Source organism: Siniperca chuatsi, linkage group LG14 (assembly GCF_020085105.1).
Source record: "Siniperca chuatsi isolate FFG_IHB_CAS linkage group LG14, ASM2008510v1, whole genome shotgun sequence".
In the NCBI taxonomy this organism is placed as follows: domain Eukaryota; kingdom Metazoa; phylum Chordata; class Actinopteri; order Centrarchiformes; family Sinipercidae; genus Siniperca; species Siniperca chuatsi.
Genome location: NC_058055.1, coordinates 9,517,581 through 9,544,096, shown reverse-complemented (window position 1 = coordinate 9,544,096; position 26,516 = coordinate 9,517,581). Strand labels below are relative to the sequence as shown.

The 26,516-nt window shown below is 41.2% G+C and overlaps 1 protein-coding gene across 12 annotated transcripts in view; it reads right to left on the bottom strand.

The window, feature by feature from the left end:
- Nucleotides 1-26,516, bottom strand: part of LOC122887872 (RNA-binding protein Musashi homolog 2) — a 239,742-nt gene that overhangs the window by 91,038 nt on the left and 122,188 nt on the right. For all 12 annotated transcript variants that reach the window (XM_044221504.1, XM_044221509.1, XM_044221506.1 and 9 more), the window contains exon 7: nucleotides 15,566-15,614. In XM_044221504.1, the coding sequence (XP_044077439.1) occupies nucleotides 15,566-15,614 (49 nt within the window). The remainder of the gene's footprint in view (nucleotides 1-15,565; nucleotides 15,615-26,516) is intronic.

The window sequence follows — 26,516 nt, the reverse complement described above, 5'->3', positions numbered from 1 at the left end:
TGTGCATGTTCTTCCATCCTTACAATCTTTTCTTCCTGGCTCTTATTAGTTTGTCTGCAGGCCTACCTGCTTTATGCCCATGTTTCTACTTAAATTGTCTATAAAATCTCAATGACAGCCATTCTGTGTGAAGACAGCTATGGATGAACTCTGAATATATTCTGTTATGTTGGTCCGATGCTTGTTATACTGCGCTCACAAGTAGGGATCAGTATCTGCCCTAATACTGACCTTATACAGCAGATCGGGTTTTGACCACAACGTGACTAATTCACATTAAATGCTGTTTTTAGTACCACAGCAATCCCTGGCCTTATGTTACCTTACATAAAAATTATTCCATGCAATGAGGTATACAGATTTTAAATGTGGGAGAAAGGGTGCTGGTATCTGATCTGTACACGTTCTGGGCGGATACCCTGAGTTGAGGTATTGGATTCAGTATCGGGAGAGAAAAAGTTGGATCTGAGCATCCTTATTCGCAACCTGTCTTTCCTTAACTGGATCTACCCTCTTTAATGCAACATTAAGAACTTTGTGTAGTCAAACACAGCCTCTGACTGCAGATATGATCCACCACAAAGACTAAGTGATTATATTTAATCACCATCTCTTGACTGCTTAACTATTCCATTCTTGTGTCAGTTGATATGTGAGTTCAAACACCCCCATCCATATGTGAATACAAAGAAATACAGTGAGCAGTGAATGTTTGGGGCAGAAGGAGACAGCTCAAGACTTTGTGGTCCTTCTCCATCCCTGCAGGCAGTAAAGCAGGGATGCAGCCCCTACTCCAAAGACAAGTTAATAAGATGGAGCAGTCCCTGGGGGCAACAGCCAGCGAGCATTATCACTTTGAAGGCAGCCAGAAAAACTGACACACTACGAAAGAACTCCCAGAAAGAAGCTACTAATTACCCCCTCTCACTAGCCACTGCTGCAGAAAAAGTTAATTTGACAATTTGGAAGACAGGGATTGTTTCGAAATAAGGGATTTTACCTCCCACTTGGTTCAATGCATCTTCTGCAATTATTATTTTTTGTTCTACTCTATTCATACATACTTCTCAATTTTAATTTTTTCCCCACTATCTCTCCCTCTCTCCTTCACACACATGTATGACGAAGCAACTTTCTCAAGTGTGAAACCACAAGGAGGTGTGGGGCAACATAGGACATATCAGCACATGTGAACTGCCCAAAGACCACTTCTACAGACATGTGATGTGATGAATAAAACATGCTGCATAACACCAAGGGGAGAGAAGTTCCTCTCCTGTGGGCCCACATTCACTTAGTGCTGCTCGACTCAAACACAAGTATCTCCTGCCATCTAAATGAGCCACACATGGCTGTGCTAAAGCAAAACTGTCACCTCACTGAAGAAACATTGATCATTACACAATTTGTTCCCTTTTATTTCAGCCATTGTAATTAAAAATAATTGAGTAGTGGGGAGGGCAGGTGCTCCCATCAACAATTTTTTTCACCAATTAGCACTACAATAATATTGCCCTGGATATTGCAGATGATATTATTAGCATTTTGATGGAACACAAGTGCCTGCACGCCAGAGAACTGTTCTCAAGTGGAATCTTTTCACTGAGATCCACCAGGGAAGAGTCACTTCTGGTTCGACAAAAACAGGCTCAGAAACAGAAAGAGAAGGCAAAATATTACAGTGCTGCATAAAGTGTTCTATAGAGCCATGTTAAAGATTCAAAGAAAGTCCACCAACAGAGAAAGCAGAGAAGAATTAGGCCATTTTCAACTGACCACAAACATTATATTTTGGATCTACATCAGATACTAGATATATTAAATTGGATTTTTAACCTGAGCACTTAACCTGTGATCAAGTTTCTTCTCTCAGTTGGTTACAAGATTTACCAAAACAGAAACACCATGATGAAACTGTGGATTTTGGTGCCCCAACATCCCCCCTCCAAAAAAAACAAGACTGGTCAACTGAACATCAATAAATTTGGTCCACACAAATCTGACAAATGTATTTTAACATCAGGGGTAAGACCTGTGTGTTCTCATACAGCCAGCTCGTCTGTTGTCAGAAGCCTAACAAATTGGTTCTCCAACCACTTGGGAGCATGTGTGCAGCGTGTGATGGTTTACCCTGCACAGAAGAATCAGAATCAAATTTGAAGCATTGAATTTCTGTGATTCATCTTACCAATTTTCTCTAAAGCATCCACGCTAGATCTGAGCGTCTCTCTTTGACAAGGATTATCTCACAAATACCAGAGGGGAAAGATAACTGACAATTGTTGTGGGTTAAAATGACCTCTTTTCTGTGCTTGCTGGTTATGCAAAATAAGCGTAGATGCTAATTTGCAATCTTGACCAGTGGTATTAAACTCCATGACAAAAAAGAACCTTACATTACTGATTGGGCTGGTGTGAATAGTTTTCAGACAATACAGAACTAGTTTCCAGGGGTTGGCAATCCCATGAAACTATTTACTCATGTTAAACCATTTATGTAACACAAGTGCAGCTGAAATGATTAGTCAATAAATCGCTTGCTTTCAGTCAATCAAAGCTTCCTGACAAAATAAACAAATTCAATTTGATAGATGAATTCTACCTCAACAATGCTTCAATTTCCATGGAAATAAATCAACTGAAGGATGGGGAAAAAAAGATGCTGAGAGGCAAATGGCTGACTGACAATACCAAAGTTTACGCATACAAGCAAGGAAATTTACAGCTTGATTCCTTTAAAGGACACACAAAGACACAAACAGTATGCCACAAACAGGCAGGCATCCACACATATAATTAATGTTGCTATAATAACTACTATACTTTACTGATTTGTCTTCTTTTGTGTTGTTATTAATACTATGATTTGGCAAAAATACATCACCATCAATATTCATGTCAACATGGCATTTCCCAACTGCAATGAATTAACTGTGAGTAACAGAGAGAAAACGAGGGAGGAGAGAAATGGAACAGGTGAGTGTCAGAGACAAAGACAGAGAGACAGACACAGAGAGGGAGACTGAGACAGAGAGATCAGAGAACTGGGGACAGAGGAACAGCCAACAATGAATGCATTCCCAAGAGAAAAGGAGGGACATGGAGAAATTACAGAACAAAAGGAGAAGACAGAAATGACATTTCTTAAGGGACTGCTGTGTGGCATTTGTAGGAAGAAAAATGAAATGTGAGGACCAGAGAGAGATGGAAGGCGGGAGAGGGCATGGGGAGAATGGAATGAGTAAGAGCAAGAAACAAAAGAGAAAGTGTGTGAGAGGTAAGCCTAATTTATGAGAAATGAGGCAGGAGTCAGTGAGGCTGGCTGCTGCTGTCTGATGGATTGGGTGGGGGTGGGGGTGGGACAAGGTTTTGCAGGTTGGCGGACAGAGAAGAACCTGTGATATGTATCCTTTAAGGCGGCATTTCAAAAAAGTGAACTCTCCAGAAATTGGAGATGAAAATAAAAAATAAAAAAAATCACCTCTCTTTGGAGCAGAATCTCCCTGGCAGGTAGGCAGAGCAATGAAAGACAAAGGTGAAAAAGAGATTGGGTAGGAAACAAAGAGAGAGAAGCACAAGGGAATGAGCAAAAGAAAAAAAAAATGTATGAAGTGACAGAGGCGACGAAGGGAAAGCGAGGAAAAGATAACGGAGATAAAGTGAGATGAGAGACAGCTGCCTTTGATGCAACTGCTCTTCAACTGTGGCAGTTTGGAAAGAGGGGGGTGCACACATGTGGTTGTATGTGTGTTTGTATATGCACATGCATGCACGTGTGCAACCCTCAGTGTAGGCAAGTATCTGTTATAATAAAGTTCACATAAGCGTGAAAGGCGGGATTGATGATAAGGCAGCTGCTCATTTGTAGTGCGTAAGGAGTTGGTTCCCACGTGCTCCAAGTGCACAAACACAGAGAGACACATTTGCTAACACACAGGCAGACAGAAAAGCTGCCTCTGGAGGTATCGAGAAACACTCAGGGGCCTACAAAATATTCAAGGCTCTCCTCTAGACATAATCCCCTCCCAAAGCTTGCTGACAGAGGAGCGCAGTGAACCTCCTCTCTCAAACAGCGCACCATCTTTATTCGCCCTAGTCTTACAGCATGCTTGTACTGTATCAAAGCCAGGACACACGCTGCTGTGTGAAGTGCCATCAACGTACACAGCAACGCACACCTTCTCCTCCTCACACACGTTTGCGTTCTCTTTATGTCTCTCTTTCTATCTCTCTCGCACACACAACTTTCAGAGAACAGAGCGGGGAGCAGAGAGGGGCTGGCAGCAGCGATGAAAGACAGTGATGAAGGTGCAGTGGTAAAATACACTGTAGACGTCATCCATCTACTGATGGAGAGAACACATCACAGAGACAGACTGTCTTTTAAGTTCAGTCTCTCTAAGCATGAGCCCAATATATATCAGGACCAAAAGTGCACATTAACACGACCATGTTCCTACATGAATGAACACACACAAACACATTCAAACAAACAAATACTAAGCCTTTCTCTCTATCTCTCTCCAATTACACTGCCAATTCCATGGAGGCAAAACCCAAACAAAGGCAACTGGGCACAAGGCTTATTAATCATATCATCCTCCCACATGCATTCCTTTGTAACCTCATGAACTATTGATGGGCTGCCATGTCAAGGGTCTCTTACAGCTGTGAGGTTTTTGCTGGGCAAAGCTGCATTCGACAAAAAAATAAGCCTAATGATGTCAGATGTCATCCCTGACCCCTATAATTTCACAAATTCAGATTTATTGCAGATCATAATGCATTGCACCCGTGCGTATCCACTGAGATGTGGTGTTTGCCTGTTTGTTTGAGTATAAATATGTGTCTACTGGACAATGTCACATAAAGAGGGTGGCTGGCTGAGGGCTTGTTCTCTGTGGGACTCTACAGTGGGGCAAGGCACATAATACAGTGAATGGGCCCCTAGGCAGCCACCCATTTTATATGGCATTGTACTACACACATTCTCACACACACACACACACACACACACACACACACACACACACACACACACACACATCCTTGCATAAATAAAAACTCACAGCACACCTACACAGAAGCGCACAGTTAAACACACAAAGACCGACTTGGAACCTGTCAAGTGCGAACAAACTGATGACAAGACGGCGACAGATGGATTCACTGAGGAGAGACGAGCTACGCATTCAACTCAATTAGCAACGTGCTGCTGCATGACGCCGATGGGATATGGAATCTTACCATGACTGGCAACCTGTCAATCGAGCAACAGAGCCGCAAAACAAGCATCATGCAAGACGTAATGAATTAAATTTAATAAACCAATAAATAAATTCATTTATTAATAAATGGTATAAACCCGTGGAGTGGCAGCTCTGCATCAAAAAACAGGGCATAATGTGACCAGGGAGCCTAAATATCCCCAGGCGCACACACACAAAGGAGAAACTGGCAGCGAGGAAAATAGAGGAGGAGGAGGCAGTGGGAAGAGACAGGAAAGAGAGAAGAGAAAGAACAATGGCTGCTTCCCTCTTTCTCTCTTGCTCACTTCACAAGCTCTGTTCATACATTATCCTGCCATGGTACCTAATGAGCCAGGCATCTCCACCCTGACACTTACGCTTGGCTAGGCAACCCTTATTACAGTGAGGAGGCATACTCACTCACACACACACACACACACACACAAAAATACTCAGAAATGACCATCACAGGTAATCACAGCAGCTGTGTGATGGGGGAGCACAAACATCTCTTGTCGCTTGTGATGTAAAGGAGCTTGCCATATTCAAATGCATCTTTATTGTCTGTCGGAAGAAATCATCATATAATGGTTTAAGTGTGTTTGTGTGTCAGTTTCAGACATGTCAAGTTCCTCGTTCTTACAAATACATGAAGCAGCCTGAAGGCTGCTGGTGAATATGGGGTCAGACACCATGTGCCCCTTCTGAGTCGTTGGTTATTACCGATGCTTCATTGTTCATGACGGCAGACAGAATTGCTCTTTTGCTGCTTTTTATGGCTACACACTTTTTAAAAAAAACACAAAAGCAAGTCTATCTTGTCTGGAAACATACCAGTCATTGCTAGGATGTACCCTGCAGTGCTATGATTGTTTTGGCTGCTTCTGTATAAAAAGCCCTTCCACTTTAAAAGAGCCTCCTACAACTGTTTAAGTGGTAAACCAGCAGAGCTGTGGGAGGCCAATCAGCTGCAGATACAGTAGCGGCAACATGGTAAAAGTTGGTCAAATAAACATCAAATGTCACGGCAGCATGCCAGTATAGAGTGGAGGCGGGAGGGTTGCTTTGAAATGGGGGATGACTGGCATGTTGGTTAAACACTTACAATGACATAAGACACTCACTTTGACCCTTAAAGCACAAAGAATAAGAACCAAAAAAAAATGTAAGAAAGAAACCAGAGATTGTTCTTTTTCCTTTTAATCTAAGATTAGATGCCTGGACTGGAGGTGATGTAATCTAATTCAGCTTGCAATCTTTCTTTGAGAAGTGATTGCTGTGGCTCAGCGGCTGATTGTGATTTTCAGCAGTGTGGGTTGGAGTATTCTGACCAACATAACACTTAAGAGGGACAGTAAAAACACTAACTTCAAAGCAGTTGTGCTGAGACTTGATAGGAAGTTTTATGTTGTCCTCTTTTATTGGAACTTGATAGCTTATACTGAAGTTATATTGAAGCTCTTACCCGGGAAAAAATAATGTAGGAGGAGTATGACGCTATCATACTAAAATTTAAAGACATACTGTTCAACAAAACAGCCCCAACTGTGATTTCATAAATAGGAGCAAGAGAAATAATTGTGTTTTGTGAATGGTTTTAAATGCCATCTATGTAATCTAAGCTACATGTAATATCCTATGCCTGTAAAGTATATATATAAGACTATCCATTGTTACACAGTACTAAGAAATATTATGACAATCAGATTTCTGTATATCAGCATCAGGAACAGTTGGCAAACATTGTTTCATGTTATAAAGCTGTTAAAAAATGTAGATGTAAACGTATCCATAAACCGTAAGATAACCTTTACTGCAGTTATTGAATTTCCCATGGACTAAAAATAATACATTTAATTTTCACCTAAACAAAAGGAACCACATTTCTCTTATTATTTAATCTCATAAGTAATTTCCAATTAAAATTGCATCAGAAACACCTTTAAATATCTATAAAATCAGTAGAAATTATTTTTATTAAATCTCTCAAAATGATTTACTTTTCAAAAGAGGACAACTGTGGGGAGTACAGGTGTTTCTGGCTTTTTTCAGTGCATCTGTGGGCGTGAAGGCTATCAAAAACATGCCCATGTGATCATCAGCATTTTTTAAAAATCTTATAAAGACAAGAAGCGACATATTTTACTAACACTGCAGACACTTAGCTAATTCCCTTATGTGCTACGCTCAGCTTTAAGACGCCTGGGTAGGCACCAATCAGGCTGTAAATACAGGGGACAATGCAGAGGGAAGCTTCCACTTCCCCTGTCTGTCTCTGTAACAGTCTCATGCACATCAGATGTAAAAACAATATTCCTGTAGTTTTATGAACATCTTGTTGTACCTTTAGAAATGTCTGGACTTTGACACTTTGTAATAGCTACGTATTATCCAGATTAAGGTGAGCTTGTCTTGTGTGCCTATGTGCGTCTCACACAAGCAATGTGTGTGCATGTCTTACATTTTGTGTCTGTGCATGTGTATTTGTGTGTGAGTGGATGTAAACTCAGTATTCCAGGTCACGGTGGCTGCAATCTCACAGGAGGTTTAACCTTGGTAAATCCACTATTAGGTGTTCTGAGAATGATGATGTGAGCAGTAGATCCTCCCCGATGGTTTCACTTTCTAAGAGCATCCAGCAGGTCACAAATAGAGAAGCTGTGGGGGTATTACAAGGTCAGAGGTTGGCTAACTCTCAATATGATGACAATTCCATGCTGGCATTTTCATTTCCTGAAGAGACTGATTCCCCATGGCAGCTGAGACCAAAGATGTTTGCTTATTTTTGTTCAAATAAGTTCTTTTCTGCTTTCAAGAGAGAATATATACCGCAAATATGCAGTGTGGACTTGCTGTGTGCACAACAAACTGTGTTTCTATTCACATATACTCCATATCCAAGGAAAATTCTAATCAATATGGCTTTCCAATGCATACACATGCATGAAATCAGACGCTGCCTATCATACACAAATGTGCCTTTCCGCACTTTTTTTTTGCTCCCTTTCATTTTGTCCTTCAAACGTCTTCAGAGTCGCGGCCATGCAGCCAACCAGTGGGAGTAGCTGATGTTTTTAATGGCACACGGTTTGTCTCCTGGTGGTGAGATAAACATGGGGAAGAGATTAAAACCCCAGGCTTTCTTCCACAATCTCCTGCCTTTATCCTCCTTCCCCTTGCAATGGTCATGCAGGGCCAGCACAGCAGACTCTAATTCAAAACCTGTCTATGAGGCATACTAGATCCCCCCCAAAAAAACACACTACTACAGCAACATTGATAGAGGGGTAAATGTCAGCAATGGGCATTAGAAAACAGAGGAGGATTTACTACCTTTTAATCACCTACCTGTCGAGTACATCTCATTGGGCTCATTGCAGGAATGTACACAGCCACTACTGTAATGCTGGTGTTGATTTCGAGGCGAGTCTGTTGGGCCACTGATGTCAGGCCGTGGATCACAACAAACACCGTGAAGAGGAAGAAGCGGGGCCAGAGGCCAGGCTCCCTGCTTCATGCTATGCCTCCCTAGTGAGGCACAGGTTGGCCACGAAACCAGCTTGCCTAGGAGCTGATGAGCTGGAGCAGTTATTAAGAGTGGCTAAACACATCATTTCCTTTGTCACTGTGATTAGGCCAAGGCGTTGGGCCCTCAGGTGGAGGTAGACCCAGAGCGTATGATTAGCTCTGCCATTTAAATGACATTCACACTAATCGCTAATATCAGGTCTGTCAAGGTGAGAGAATACAATGAGGAATATGTCAGCTCATGTTGGAAGACTGAAGCTATGCAAGGAAAAGTGCAGGATTATCTGATTCCACTTGATGCGAATGCTGTGTCAATCAGTTAAGTCAGGCACAGCGGCTGATTGTTTTACTCTGCATCAGTGCTGCTATACAGTAGTCACAGAACACAGAGGAGCTGCGATCTGTAAACACTACAACTCCTGTGGAACCAACAGAGATTCAGTTGTTTAAAAAGGGATTGGCAGTGGAGGATAGTAACCATCACAGAGGACCTGGCCCTTGTAAAAGTACTGGGGAACACAGATACTGTATTTGAGTTCACATGGTTTTATTCTCTTGTAAAAACAGCACAGACCATTTGCATGCAGAGCTATTTGGATGAGAAAGTAAAGAATTGGTTAATGGGGAGGTGGGCATGGTTATGGTTAAGCAGTCAGCTGCAGAGAAGGAGAGGCTCAGGTGAGCAGTGCCAGGGGGAGCTTATTGTCACAGGTGAAACACATTGACTAATTATACTGTCCCCTATTTATGCAGTAGCGTGCTGGACCTCGCGGCCTGACACACCCACACATGAACTTAGCTGAATGGTGATCGGAGGACAGACGGCTCAACTATCAAAGAAGCCAGCCAAGCAACGGTGGTGACAGACTCGTCTGTACATGTAGTAGTGAGTGTGTGTGTGTGTGTGTGTGTGTGTGTGTGTGGCCAAGTGTAACAATAAACATTATGTGTGGAAAAGTGTGCCTCTGGGTCTGTGTGCCAGACGAACCCACCGGTAGCGACAGACAACGCTACAGTTAACTTTTCTCATTTCTCTTGCCGGAAATTCATCTCTGAAGTCGCGCCATCTTTAAAACTCAAATGACCCTGCTCCCTCTCTTGCCTGAACAAAAGAAGGCATTATCAAACCTCACTCTCAGCAGTGCTAGATCCATTTGGTAAACAGCCTGTGTCCTACAGTAGTAATCAGAGGGTATTTTTGAGGGATTTGCAGGCTGGCCAGGAGGCATCCGCTGGAGTGATCTCTAATTGCTAGAAGCGGAGGCCTAGACTGCCTGGCGCTCTTTTGAAGCCATCGGCAGCAGCTTCCAGCCAGAGGAGCCAGCAGGGGGAGGCTTCCCACTGAGGCACTCTCCTTTTTCATTATTTCCTTCCCTTTTTCTCCCTCACCATGCCTTCATTCTACTTTTCTGGTGCTCAGTCCCCTTTTCTTTCCATCCTCTTCTTTTCCTTCTCATTTCTTCTCTAACTGTACTTGTTTCCTTTCCACACTCCCTTTTCCCCCTCCTCTCCTACTCAGTCAATGAGCCGGCAATCACTTTGCAGACAGACATCCTCTGCTCAGTCGGCCATGTTCAATCCCTAGCACCGGTGGCTGATGAGGCATTGTGGTGACGTCAAATACCGGGGTTTTTCAGGGAGCAACAGTTAACCTGTGGAGGCGCAGCTCTGCTTCCCAGGTTACAGGACTCATACTGGCAGTCTTTGTATAAAATAATGAATGTAATATACCAAAGAGATGAAAGATAATGAGGCCAATTATTTTTTTCTTCTCACCAAGTGAGGCGGGAGAGGAGAATTTATGTCACATAGTTGGTGTATAATGACACCTTATACCACTTAAGCCTTTGTTACTGTATGAGCTTGTGTATCCTGGGGCAGAGACTTTTGCTCTATAAAGCATAGTTTTGAAATTGCGACAAACGCACACACACACAAAACACCACAACTACTAAATAATATGATACTGTTAGAAAGTTGGACTGTGTTGCATATTCATAGGCTTGGGCATATTGTCCACATTGCTTACGCAGAAGCTGTAAAATGCACCTATAAAATGAACAAAGACACACAAATTGAAAAAAAAACCCACATGCTGTCATCCACGCACACAGTCTCACAGACACACAACCAGTTTTTGGTTGTTTGGAAGGCAGCACGCTCAGTGTGACATTGACTCCTCAGTGCCAATTCCACACTGGGAGCTGCACTTGCTAGCTTTGCTGCCAATCCAGGTAAAGAGATTACAGACACACACAATGCAGTCTTCTGTTTGTCTGCCAAGAAGAAAACCAGCCCTTTAAGCCCATAGAAAAAAGGGCTATACACAAATTCACACAGCCTTGGCCCCGTCCTCGTTCAAAACCAAGAATCCCCTTCTTCTCCAGGAACATGGCTTCTAATATGTGCCTCGCTCAGTGGCTCTCTCATACAAAGCAGCCTTGTGACTAAAACAATTCAGCCTCCATTTCTTTATCCTGGTCCCCAACACTGTTGCACATTACTATTACTTGCATCATTCAAATAAAGAAGGAATTCGGCTTACAATCAGTCACACAGTCATTTTAAAGCTACCCTAATGGGTGCTGTCTGGTTACAAACTATTGTAAAACAATATGAAAGAAATTACACTAGGATTTCATCATCTTTCTTAATGGTGTAATTAAAAAGGTGAGAGAGAACGTGTGTATCACCCGAAATAGATATAGGTGCCACTTTTAATATTTGAACTCACAGTAATTAACTAAAAACTTGTTGAAAACTAAAAACTTGATGAAAACTGCAGGGCTGGCACTGATTTTTAGCACCACAGATTTTTGCAGAGCATGAATCAAACAATCACTGTGGCATGCAGTTTTGACCCAATTAATCAGCTACTTAAATCGTAAGGGTATAATTTAGCATTGGGATTGCAATGTACTAATTTGCATTGTATATACTTATCTTTTTTGGATTCGTGTGGATTAGGTGTGATGCTGGGAAGCTGTTTGTGAATAATCAAATCAGAGGGAGTGTATATTCATACTATATATTTCCCCTTAAAAAGGTACTGTGTGGATTATGTGCATGCAATTATGCTACAGAGAGGTGTTGAGCAGGGCTAATTATGGTGTGGCAGAGTAGCACTTAAAGGTTGCGTATGAGTAGCAAGACAAAGAATTTATTTATCATCTACTGTACCTGTTACTTACAAATTAAACGCCAATGCTTTGGCAGACAACGATAGTTGCCACTCTTTCATCATAGTCTCCATCCCCTCCTCTAAGAAATGCCATTTTTCTCACCTCAGCAACACTCTCCTTGGCACTACCAATTGTGTTTGACAGTAAAATCACATCTTAGATCATAGATAAAATGTCAGCCTGCAGGACGGGAGTAGGCAATGGATGACAGAATGATTTTGACTCAGGGCTATTCCAAAAGCTTTTATTTCCCACCCGTATAGCTCGTCCTGTCATCCAGGGGTGGCAAGTGAAGTCATGTTGAGAGTGGTGGGAATGACGACTGACATGTGTAGTCTGTGACTGCTGTGCTCATGGCCTTGTCTAAGAACATAACCTGTGTTTTGGAGCACACACACAAACACACACACACACACACACACACTCTGTAATCTGCGTCTCCTACATTGCTGAATAAATCATCCAGAAATAAAAGAATAAGTCATAAAGTATATCTTGTGATATATGTGATTACAAATATACACATTCCTGATTTTCTCTTCTCTGGTACAAAATGAGTGTCAGAAGAAGAAGGGAAGGTTGAACGGAGGAGGGGTGGTGGGGACACTGCAGTAGAACATGGAACAATAGGCGCCCTCTGGCATCAACCTCTGGACAGCCCAAGCTGGTCACCAAAGACACTGAACTCACCCACAATGAACTGCTGCAGTGGGAAGGGAGGCTTTAGAGAGTTCAATTTCCAGCACAATTGGCCGTATTCTACTCCTTTAAATGCCAAGGAGATGGTGTGCAGCGTGTGCCTTTGTGAGGAGCTTTGCTTACAGCGAGTGTCCTCTAGCAAGAGAGACAGAGAGAGAAAGACGAGAGAAATGGAGAGACGGCGAAGACAGGCAGGGTGGGGAGATGGTGTGGGGACAGAAATAGTGAGACTGTGTAAAAAGAAAAGGAAGAAAGAATGAGACTGAATGACTGGGAGAGATAGAGAGCGAAAAAAATAAAAAGTACAGAGAAAACGAGAAGGGGAGAGAATGTCTCCTCTGGCTGTCGTTTCGCCAGCCTCACAGGGACCGTCTGAAGGACAATGCTGCTACTAGTGGAGTGTGACGTTTGTCCTCTATCCAATTCAACACAGCCCCAAAGAAAACACACTTACAATCAAGTGTCGATCATGCATCTCATACACAATAAACTCTTCCAAACAAAATACAATGCATTATAGTAATATACAATACAGTCTCTATGTAAAAAAAGATGAATGAGAAAAATGAGAAGGCACTGAGATATGTTAACATTCAAATGAGGTGATGTGAAGTCATAGCGTGCCACAGCCAGCCTAACAAGAGATCACCTTTAACTGCTGTGAATTTTACCTCGGACACCTAGCCCTTTCTTTTTTCTGAAGGAATAATTTTACTTACTTGTACACACCTCCATAATATACTGTAAGTATGTAGTCTCTTCTCTACAGTGCATTTCATTTGCTTGTAGAAACAAACAAAAGTATTATTTTTTACCTCACACAGGCTCAAGTAAATATAAACATGCTTACTGACTTCAGGGACATTTGCTTCCTTTCTCTTTGTTTTGCCTCACCAGAAAACTTAAGGCTGCTTTAGAGTTTGGGTCAGAGCAGATTTAAATTTTTGTTGCAATGCATATGTAAGCTAGATATCACACTTGTAAAGTACAGTGTGTCTGTGTTGCAGGTATGACAGCATTCCAGATTAACTAGAAAAATAACTGCATTAGTTTTTAGAAATATTCTCTTTCTTGCAGTGCTTTGCACAGCATTAGAATGAACTGTTATTTTTGAGATTTGAAATTATGGAATAGGCACCATGGTTTTTTAAGAACTGCATCGTGTAACATTCGGATTGTTAAATAAAGAATGTGTTATTTTTATCTATTGCAGTGCCGCAGAAAAATACAGAATTATTTTTTCATGAATCAATCTGTAAGATAAAAATGACCACAGGTGGGAAATTGATTTGGACTGCAGGCTGCCAGATGCCCATCCCTGGATCTGTAGGCAGTGGTAAAGTGGGCCAAGGCACTGGTTTTACTGATAATATATTCAATGTCCTTTCCTTTGTGGTCACTGGGCAGCTGAGCCATTAATATTACACAATCACACCAATGGCTGTGATGAATTATTCAAAGTGTCTTATGGGTCTGTCATATTCTATACAATTCATCTGGAAGACCTGTTGCGTTTTTAAGATGTAAGCAGCAAATATCTATTGTTTTAAATTCCTACTGGAACTAAATATCAAAATGCTAGTTAGAAAAAACAGCAACTGTAGAAAGCACTGCACCTGCCTCATGCCTCAGTGTCACACTCAATATAAATACGTCCACTGTCATCAGAAAAATTGCCAAGGAGGCTGTTTCTCCATCATTGTCTTCATTTGAAGGGCATTTTGCTGCCCAAAGGCAATGCCTAACACACTCCCCGAGCATGGCGCCCATCCCCTTTCACAGAGGGCTGGCAGTGCAGCAGACAGGAGAGAGAGAAGAGCGAGAAATAAGAGAGAGAAAAAAGCCTTCGTCTCAAAGCAGACCTCACACTGGGTTCTGTCACTACAGATCAAAATCCCCTCAAAGCCATAGATCACTTCCACTATAGTTCACATGTTCCACACTTAGAAACTGTTTACCAGACTCAAAGAGTTCGTCTGCACAGCGTACACAGAGTACACACACACAGATACAGTAGAAAAAGCGTTTGCACACCAAAAAACAATACAGCTTTCGATCCAAGCCAACTGCACTTAAACATTTATACAGGTTGAGAGGATGAGTTGCTCACTGCAAGCAAATGTTTACATCTATATGGTAAAACACCGCTCAGCCCAGTTCAATGAGATAGTGCTCTGCCAGCTCTGCCTACAAGTGAGCTGACTGGTGTGACAAACAGAGAAGTGTCTGCTTCGTTTTCTGGCGGAAATACCTGTCAGTGCCTGTCGACTACTCCCGCACACAATGATACATACACAGCCAGGGACAGTCTGTCTCCTAAAAGTTCCTTTAACATACCTACGTGAGGATTCATAGCCAATAACAGCCATTGCATGGGGCTCAGGATAAGTGACAGTCCTATATGTGCTTAGTGGATAAGTCAGGCCTGTAAGCATGCGGCTTGGCTTAAACACAACACTGCATTGTGGTGCAGGGAGGCAACCTGTCTTTGGAAAGTCCTCTGCTTGAGAGAGAAACGTCCCCTCATCTGAGATAAGAAGCTGATGAGAGATAGCGATAAAGTCAGTGTTTCTCCTGGGCCTTATCTGATGCTGTTATCTGACTGCACAGCACCCACCATCTAACAATCTTTACACCCTTTAAGCACCTCTCTGAAACACTCACACCAGCATCATCATCACACACACACACACGCGCCATCTAATGCTCAAACATTCTAAACACCGTACCCACTTATTGATTACTTTGACAGGCTCCCATTGTTGAACAGACGGTACACCTAATATCATGTAAGATTGGAACTGTTCTGTGTTATCTCATGGGGAAAAGAAATAAAATTACTATTTTCTCACCTTTCAGAAAGACAGAGCAAAAATGGGAAAAAGAAAGCAGACGAAGTGCACTTACCTCTATGTCTGTTAGTAGTCTTATCAAACATAAGCATGGCATCATCAACCTGGAAGACATAAGAAAAGTACTGACATTAGCTTAATCTTTTCAGCAAGTACCTCACGTCACCTTCTCACATCTCATTCTACTCACTGTAATTACTCTTAGAATATATATTCTCGCTGCTTTACACTTATTTCTTTCTTTAAGCACCTCTCTCCTACATAATCATTCTGCGGTCACAGGATTCTTGTCTGGTTACCATTTCCCTTTCTGTCTAGCTCGTAATTTTTGATGATATAGGAATTCAAGCAATCTCAGTGGTTTTACTCATTGTCTGGATAAGATGTGGCAAAGATGTGAGTGAAAAGTGGCAATAGGAGAGAAAATTAACAATAATGACAAGCAGTGAAAAAAATGGAGAGCTGTGTGGACAATATGTTTATTTTGATGAACACCAATGTCCGGTCTTGGAGAGGGTGACAGATAGACACATTACACTAAGCGAGCGTGAGACAAATGGGATCCTTCCTCATCTCACAGCCGCAGCGGCAGCAGCATCCCCCATAATATCATCCCTCATCATGTCCAATAAAGCCACACACAGACAGACAGCATTTTTTCTTCACACATCCCTGAGAAACAGATCTCTAGACACACTGTGCTTTCTATAACTCTGAAGAAATGCTTAAAAAACAGAGTGAGGCATGCTCATTTATTCTGTGATTTTGTCTTGGGAGAAAAATAAAAACCAGAGGGTTAGAGAGCAGATGAGGACAGAAAAAAATACTCTGTACCATTTTTTCCCCTGGTTATGGTCTCTAGGTAAGTGTAACGGTGTACCGAGGAGGCTTGATGCTGTTCAGGGGGGAAAGATGTGCGCACAAGCATGCGTCTGTGTTTTTCATGGGAGGGTGACAAAGCTTCGGGAGGAGATGGGAAGAGACAAGAATAGGGGTCTCACTCAAGCCGAACTGTCTGATTGGATAAAGAGAAGTGCCTGGCAGCCAGGCAGACTAGCACTGGCACACTGTTCATGCCACCCTCTTGCCACACATTTGGCACACAAGACGTTGGCACAGCTTGTAGGGCCCGGTTACTCATTGCACGGCTCACAGGCCACATGCGGCTCCCAGGCACTTTATTTGCACCTCCCCAAAATATTTCCAAATTGCCAAATATAGCTGGCAATATTCATATGGATTTTAAGTAACCTATAAACACGCTATTTCTAGATTTAACACATTTCAGTCACCCATCATGTGGAGTATTGTTACTCCTTGCAAGAGTACACAAAACTCGGGGGAATCAGAGCCTACAGGTGGATGCTGGCGTAGAGGTGGGGCTTATAACATCCTACACTGAGTTGCAGCAGAAATGTTTTCAGCAGTGTTGCAAATTAGCAGAGCAGCAGCAGCTGTGGCAGAACAAAACACTGGACAGATATTCGTCAAGTTAAGCAGACAAACCTATTAGAAATGGTGCGTTGGATATGTGTTGCAGTGAGTAGAGTGTCTTGTGCGAGTAAGCAGTGGACCTTTTGTTGTCTGATTCAACTGACAGGAACTGCACCATCAATTACATTGAATAAACAATTATACTAAAGCATCACTAACTGAAGCTCATACCAGGGGGAAAAAGTAAGGCAGGCAGTCTATATGAAGTTAACAGTAAAAAACTGAAGGTGAAACAGAAATGAATTGTTAATTATTAGTGTAAATTCACTAGCGCTACAACTGTGGCACTGTAGCTTGTACTTGTACAACCACTAACAAAGTCAGTAATTTCCCCAAACTGCTTTCTTTGTTGACACAAAACAAACACAAAAAATGTAGCAAAAATAATTACATTTGCTATGACTGTGAAAAATGTGCTATCTGATGACTGTGTGGTGAGAAAACATATAAAAGTAGTGTACAAATAAACAGCTCCCAACCAATATCCACCTGCAGCAACAGTTTTATAAACAGACATTTATAATGTCACGTAACATAACCTCTGTCTCATGTCAGGCAATCTAATGAAAATCACATTAAAGTGAGAGGAAGTGGGATAACTGGAATTTGTGGTGCAGTGGGTTGTGATTTCATTGCTTGAGCTTGAAGAAAACAGAGTGACTTCTGGATAGTTTTTTTCTGCCGTACAGAAAACTCAATTGTTACATTAAGTACCTGGCCAGATAATTACACTGTCCTTGAATCAAATGTGAGAAAACTTTGATTCAATTCTTTTTTTTGCTGGAACTCTGCTCAGAACACCAGGAACCGTTTATAATGTCTCCACATCTGACAGTGTTAAAGCTCCACTGCAGAGCAAAGATGGAATGGCATGTTTACCAACTATGTTAAACGTTTAATTTGACAAGTGTGGCTGACAGCCTGTGATCATTTACATGGGAGACAGAAATTTATAACACTTGACTTCTGTCATCTAATATCAGTAATACAGAAACAGCCAAACGAGTCGCTACTGCATGCATCAATAGAAGTGTAGAAAAAATGGTCAAGTGAGAATATTTTGTTTTTCTCAAGACTGAACGAAATGGAGACACCTCCTTCAAACACAACTGTTATGACAGAGATTGATTAGTAACAATTTTGTGATTCTACTCTGTGATTTGGTGGTGAGATGAAAGTCATCAAAATGTAAAATGATACCCACAAGCACCTGCAAAAATAATGGACACAGCATAGTAGTATGTAATAAGTTAGTTTTGTTAGGTCGTGAACTATAATCACTTATTGGTAGGTAAACAAGGGAGGACAAGACATCCACATGAATCCGAGTGGCTTGAATTATAAAAACAGCACAGCATCATCAGCCATCCACCACCACGAGCCCCTTCATGCAACATGACATTCAAATATCTGTACTGTGATATCGATAGTATTGCCACTGCAAAGCCATTCACAGCCTGAGAGCAGAAAGACTGTTACTTTGTAAAATGAAGTGAGGTCTATTAAAGGAAGTGTATTATATAAATGTGTGAACTGTGTTGTTGTGACATTATTAGAGGAGGACCATCCTGTCAGCGAGACCCATACAACAAATAACACAGATTCACAGTGAAGCACTGATGGGCACTTTAACAAAGAATGTGCACATCATGTGAGAGTCACACTCCAGCAGGTCATACAATACAGTCTCTCTCCCCCCCCCCCCCCTCTCTCTCTGCCACTTGCAGAGTCTATAGAACCATCTCCCGTGCTTCAGGGCTTTTCAATGTAGTTATTCAAGCAGAACACAACTGTGTGCCTCCATCTGATAGAAGGTTAAGGACCTCTTCACTGCTCACAAAAAAGCCCGCCACACAGAGGTGAGGCCTGGCTCACCTCAGGGAAGAAATCTTTCTCTGTCCTCCTCCTCCTTCTCTTTCACTCTTCCTTTTCTCCTGGCTTGGTGAAAAAAAAGGTTCAAAGGATAATGGCTGTCTTATCACTATGTAAAAGGGGAATGGGAACTCCAGTGAAGTGCCTGGCCTTTTGTGACAATGAAAAGAAAAGAGCAAAAGTCTATTTCACTGAGGTATATGCACTGGAACAGTCCATGACCACTTAAAAAGAGAAGGCTGCTGGAAGACGAGGGAGGGGGGGCTCTTTGACTTAACCTGCAGCAAACACATCTGAAACAAATAACCTCCTTCTAAAAAGAAGGGCTGACAGGAGTATATTAGGTAAGTGAATTGTTGGCTTACCAGCAATTTCACTTTTGTCCACAATTCAGAAGGTAGCGATTCGATACTAGTGCCCTTTGTAGTTTTGATCCCATTCAGTAAATTCAATTTGATTCACCAGGTATTAGGTAAAATTGTATATCCATTAAATAAATGTGTAATAATGTTTTTGTTTTTTGATGTTACTCTTCTACAAGGTGAAAAAAAAGTTTGGGTTTTTTTACATTTAAATGTGTAATAATGCAAATATATATCATATAAAGTAATAGTCTCAACAATAGTGAGAATAATGACTGTAGCAGTAATAGTAGTAACAGTGACAGCAGCAGTAGAAGTGGTAGTGGCAGTACCAATTTAAACTTTTCAGTACTAGCAGGCAGTGAATGCTGTGGAAGCGGGTTGATAAGTGAGCGAAAGAGTTTGAGTGGAATGAGTTGAATGAGTAAGTTTTAGACATACTATTACTTCAGATTGTCTATCATTTCTTGGAATCCAGCTATTTCAACTTGGCTGTAAAGGTATCAATTCATGCTAACAAATCTTACATTAGAGAGAGTGATGGCTTTAGTTCTTGAGGTGTTGTCCCTTTAGTGTCTGGTCGAACAATTAATCAACACTAATGCTAAAAGGAGTTAGCAGACTAGCTGCAGCCTCTAAAGTTGGTGCTGCACGTAGTTGCTTTTACAGGTGGTTTTATAGATTAGTAGTGTTCCTGCAGTATGCAGTGCAGCTTTGGTTTACAGACTGCACTTAGTTTTTCTTATTTTCTTTATTAAGCTAAAAGGTGACCGTACTTTGCTCATTGCTTTCGGTCCCGGTTGCCCTCTTTGTCTTCCATGTTAGTTTGTGAATTGCAGTGTCAGTTCTATTAGTTTCCAATATTGTGACCACTGAAAGTTATTAAGCTACATTTCAAGACAAGATTTTAGATTTTATTTATAACTTTAAAAAAATGTAACAGTCCAATTTAAAGCATTTAAAGCAATTTCTCATGGGTGCACTGACACATCCCAATGAATGACTCACTGACTAGCCATATATATATATATATATATATATATATATATATATATATATATAAGGTTGTTTGTGGTGTACAATATGACTACATTGAGTGGGTGGCATACGTCAGATGACTCCGGGTGAACCCTGTAACACTGCATAAACCTCAGCACATTAGACCTCCGATGTGCTTTTGCTGCAGGCCATACCTGATTTAGAAGTGAGAATATGATGACAACTAGACTAACATGTGAGCTTTACAGGTAATGCAGATAGATTCAAGCGAAAAAACTGCATGTGGTCAGTGAACTTGTGAGCAACGTGAAGGTGAAGCTCTGTATCACTCTGGTCTAACACCCTGGGAAAAAATTACTTATTCTGTTCCTGTCATAAAGCATGGGACTTAACTACACACCAGGTGCAACCTCTTTGTCAGTATCAATCCATACGTTTGAACAACCTCAGAAAAATACATGATAATTCAAAAGATGGTTGCTGAATGATGAATTATGTATCAAAGGACAAAGGCATCAATAAAGGCTAATGTGCTCTGTTTTTGGACAGGAAAACAGCAGAGGTGCCAGGTGACAGGGAGAGATTTAAGAGCTCTGGAAATGAATTATGACAGCGATTTAGAGCTGTCAAATGCACATTTACATTCAGCTCACGGCTGAAGGCTACCAGAGGAGCTTTCCTGCAATTTGGGGGTGACACTGATATAGATCATATCTGATGCCAAAGGAACGGAGACCTGCGTCACAGACAGTGACCTGGGACCCATCCTTTTGTTTAGGCTTTGGGCTCTGTTTTTGTGCTGGCACCCGGTGGGGCTTTGTGCTGGTTGTATTGGGTGCACAGAGGTTTCTTTCTTGCTGTGAACTTCACTTTTTAGCTAAGTGGAAAGAATTGTGTGTGTGTATTTATCAGGCAATTTTGGTGTCAGTTTTGGTGTCAAGGATTAATGGGATTTGTGCTCACACTGCCAACACCAAGGCACAGTCTGTGCTATTTGCGTGTGTTCACCAGGTGATGCTCAAAAGAGCAGATCATTTTGAAAAGCTTACAAACTACTTTGTCAATATGTGGCTAATTCAACTTGAACAAATCCTGGTATAAATACCTCAAGTAGAAAAAACTACTTACATTTGTAATTCCAACTATGACTGTGGTACTGTATGAATTACTTTCATCCAAAATACAACTATGCAAAATGACACACGAAGTACACTGTGTTGTGAGATATTCAGGTTTGGCATTGCATAAGGATGTCAAGGATTAATCATTAACCAATTAATCAATGATAATCATTTAATCAATCAAAAATACACCAATCGAAAACGTATAAGACAAAGAACTTGCAGTGTCAGAAAATGTACTATGGTTTGAGTATAGTAAGTGGTTGCATCACTAGGCGGTGCCTCTGTCTGTTTAAAAAAGCAATCATGCCTGCTGTGCTCACTGTGGCCAGCTGAGAGCTAGCTAACTCCCCTGACTGAGAAACCAGTTGGTGCGTGACTCCTGCAATATAAAGAAAATCCCACTGAGCTGTTTGGTGGCTGTCTGGTTTAGTTAGCTATCCTGAGGCTCATGCTAATTCCAAACTACCAGCTTTAACAGAACCCATCGTTGGCTGGGGAGCTGCACGCCAGACAGCGGAGAGCACCACAGCAGTTACGGAGTTAATGTTGGGGATGAGCAGTACTTTCCAACAACATCACAAAAAGTCACTTATCTAATGTATGTCTTCCAGTGAAGTCTGGAACTTGAGCAGCATTATTTACTATATGTAATATATATAACACTTGTCTGGTCATTTGTTGAATAGTGACAAAAGGAAGTAGGAGCATCACAATTCTAAGTAGGCATTTTGTTATTATAATTTAAATTATGTTTATTTAATTTATTGGGTAATTAGGTACTGTTCAAATACCTAATTCACTAGGATTTAGCCATGACAGTAGTTTAAAAACTCTGGTATTGTAGAAAAGGATAAATCGATTATTGATTGTGAATGTGGCCAATAACTGATTAAGGAAATTGTTTGAAATTTACATCTCTAGCATGGCGGCGAGGGAAAGGCTTGATCCAACTAAAATCACAACATCGTAATTAACTGTCAATTTAGCTAAAGGTTTTGTATTGCATAACTGGAGGATACCTATGGTATTAACTTCCATTACAGTGCACAGAGAGAATCAGTGAAGGTTGGACAATTAAACTTAGTTCAGCTAAAAATCAAGGAGAAGAACTGCTCATGCTGATTAACATCACATTCATTACATTGTCCAGTCAATAGACTCATTAGACTTCCCCCTTCAAAACGTGACTTCAATATGATATATAAACGCAATAACCAGGCAGATGTAAACTGTCTGGGATTTAGCCAGCAGCCTGTGTTTGGGGAACCCTACCAAATATGTAGATGGCCCGACATAAAGCGGGGGCATCTGATAAATACAATCTTCTACTGGCACAACCCAAACCTCAAGAACCACAATGAATACAGGTTACAAGACAGGTTACAATACAGGTTATACTCTACAGTAAAATAACATATTGAGTAGAGAGACCATTGTTTAACTGGAGGATCCAGTTTTAAGCCCCCTTGTTGGCAAGCATCCGTTTTCCTTAAGTGTCTCTGAGCAAGAGACTGAATCCCAGCCTTCTCCAGGAGCAGTAGTCTGTAGCTGAACCTGCACCACGGTTGCACTGTGGAGGGGGTAAAGGGGGTAAAAAAAAAAAAAAAAAAAAAAAAAAAAAAAAAAAAAAAAAAAGCCCTACAGGGATCAATGAAGTATCACATTATCATTATTATCATTACCATTATGACAGATATGGGTCACAGTCAAAGAAAAAAAACTCAGCTGGCACTGCCCCTTCATCAACACTCCCTTTGCAGGGTAGAGCATCTAATATTCTATTACAATGATGGCAATTAACAGAGAAATGATAGCGACCCAGTGACAACGGACAAATTTGTGACAACCCTTTCAATTGTTCTTTTGTAGAGGAAATCTATATCATTGTCTGAGAACGTTGAGCTGCAATGTGCTGCATCCACGCTTGAGCGCTTTTACAAGTGGTGGTTTAACGAGGAGCAGAGGGCAAAATTTTAGCTCCCTATAAGCTCTTGCAATTACACGAGGGGGCAAAAGGGACACTGTTCTTAAGCGTGAGCCTAGATGGACGAACATTTTTTTCAGGTCCACAGCAGAGGCCAACAACCTCTCTCTTTCCCAAAAGGCATATTCCTTATTATAATGGGCAGCCCTCAGCAGAAGTGATCAAAATGCACGGCTAGAGTGCAAACATAACACACATACACACAGATAGAAAAAGCATGTGACGTAGGGTGAAGAGGCGCTTATCTGCTGTCTGCTCTGTCTACCCCATTTCATTTCTCTTTATTTTTCTTACAGTAAATATGTCTGTTTTATAGTTTCTTCCAGCAAAACTGGATTCTTCAACTGTTTTGTTGCTATTATTTTTCTACTAATGTCAATTTCCATATTGATTTAAAAACAATGTAACATTTTTTATATTATATTTTTTGGACAGTTGATAGCATTTTAATTACTAACAGACAATCATAAATTTGAGTAATGACTGAAAATCTGTCATACAGTACATTGTATATGATTACACTATGAATGGAACCCACTGTATGGCAGCACGAAGGGAATGAGCTTAGTGGGTTCACTCATCTATTTTTTATACCTAATTACCGAGAAATGAAAGAAAGAAACGTGATTAAATTTTTTTTTTAAGCAGTCATCTGACAGAAATTCTTGTGTATGTAATTATTAATGATATACACCATGGGCTGAATGTCAACACTTATTCCAGTAACTTTCCTTCATGTTGACATTAACAAAATGGCTTGAGAGGACACTTGAGGAAGACAATTCCTCAAATCTGTCAGGATTACATATTTATGAGGTCCCCTGCTCAGCATCCAAGGAGGTCGCTATGGTGATACAAACTGATGTATATTCTAACAATGAACTTTGTGTGTCAAAGAATGCCTCAGAGCATTGTTGAAATGGTTAGTACAGATCCTACCACAGCGCTCTGTACAGCTTTCAGATCAGCAAATACACAATTAAAAAGGCAGTCATGCTGAGGCCACTCTAATCAATGTACTGTTACAAAGAACTGTAAGGAAAGGATGATGGAGTGATGCCTTCAGGAGGCTGCTATATTGTTAGGGCAGAGCGTAACACTGTTGTGGCAAAACAATATTTTATTAGTGCATCTCTAGCCCTGCCCAAGCCAGCCTCAAAACGAAAAAGCAGTTAAAAATCATATCATATTTATCCACCCTCTTCTTTTAACAACCCATATTTCTGGCAAATAGTATTTTATGTCTGCTGTACTCTTAAGTAATGCCAATTATGCATTATACAAATGTAATACTGTAACCCATGGAGTCGTTGTTTACCTTACTGTTTCCTTACTTTGAGGTAAGATTACAATTAAGGTTGATTCTATCTGGTTCCATCCTCCAAATCAGCCATCTGTGTTACAGAGGATATTGTACATTTCAATGTACATTTGAAAAAAGCTTGAACCTTTCATATAGCATAAAAGCATGCATCTCATGACAGATTTCGACTAAGCTTAGATGTGATGTTTTGCTTGTTTAAAACTGCCACCATGATCCTTTTACACAAAACAGGAAATCATTTATATAGTTCTTCTGTCCTATATGAATGGGTCTTCCGTATGTTGTGGGGTCTGGCCTTGCATTTGGCCTAACAGAGACATGTCCACACAGTTGAGCTCAGTATGCTTGAGGAAGTAGGCCTTGGCCTCGTCCATCAATCCGCCTGTCTTCCTTTGCCAAGCTGCAGGGAACTACCCATTATGGAGTCATTTTATTAATAGGGCCCCTTTCCTCTCCACCACACTCTTGCAGAGTGCCTCCTCATTCTGTCAGAATGGAGTATGCCTGCAAGCCACCTCCATGAAACTGCTGCACCAGGGCCCTCCCTCATTCTCCCATGTGAAAGCTCAGGCTGGGAAATATTGTGCTTTCAAGCTAAAATAGTATTTGGAGAGGTGAGCAATCCCTAAGCCCTAGAGCAAACAGTTTAACATTGAGGACTTATTTAAAATGATGTCCTTCCTCCTAGAAAGCCAATCAGATTTCTCTTTTAGTAGACACACACATACACAAATACACACACACAGAACACATTTTACATCATCCGCCCCTTCTTCCCTCCTCCTTGTTAATGTAAATATAGCTGCAAGCAGCATTGACTGGAGGACAGAAGCAGGTCAGAGGATACTACGAAGACTGTGTGAAAACATGAAGCCGAGGGTGAGAGGGGTGGCTGGGAAGAGGTTTGCTTAAATGGGCAAATGAGTTGAACATGTGAGGAAGTTGCAGATGATGAATCAGATCAGAATTAAAAATACTTTATTGATCCCCGAGGGTAAACTCTTTCGTTACAGCTGCTCACTATCAGGTCAATGCACACTTCAGAATAGAAGGAATGTAAGTACTAAGCAAATCAAAATATAATACGCTATAATACAGGTAAGATAAATTAAGTACAAAGTGGATATAAGTATAAAAGCTAAAATAAGTGTAAGTACCAAAGTGGATTTAGAGGTTGATAAGTATGTACGGTATAATACAATGTAATAATATAAGTACTAAGTAATAGTGCAATAATGAGTACTGTCAAGTTAAGTGTAGCTTATTAAGATGATTATGAGACGGTGGATATTGCGAAGGAGTAATAGAAGTATGAATACATATCAATAAATAGGGAATTTTAAACTGAAAACAGAGTATATTGCACAGGAGTATTAAACAGAGAATATTGCACAATTATTTAAAGTATTGCAGTGATGTTAATGATCCAATGTCCAGTTTAGTGACTTCGGGTCATACAGACTAACACTTAGAGGGAGGAGTTTGATGGCCACAGGCAGGAATGACTTCCTGTGGCGCTCTGTGGTGCATTCTGGGGGGATGAGTCTTTCGCTGAAGGTACTCCTTTGTTTGACCAGCACATCATGGAGTGGGTGGGAGACACTGTCCCCTCTCAGACACCGCCGACAGAGTCCAGCTCCACCCCCACAATGTCATTGGCCTTACAGATCAGTTTGTTGAGCCTGTTAGTGTCCGCTACCCTCAACCTGCTGCCCCAGCATGCAACAGCATACAGGATAGCACTGGCCACCACAGACTCATAAAACATCCTCAGCATTGTCCAGCAGATGTTGAAGGACCTCAGCCTCCTCAGAAAATAGAGGCGGCTCTGGCCCTTCCTGTAAAGA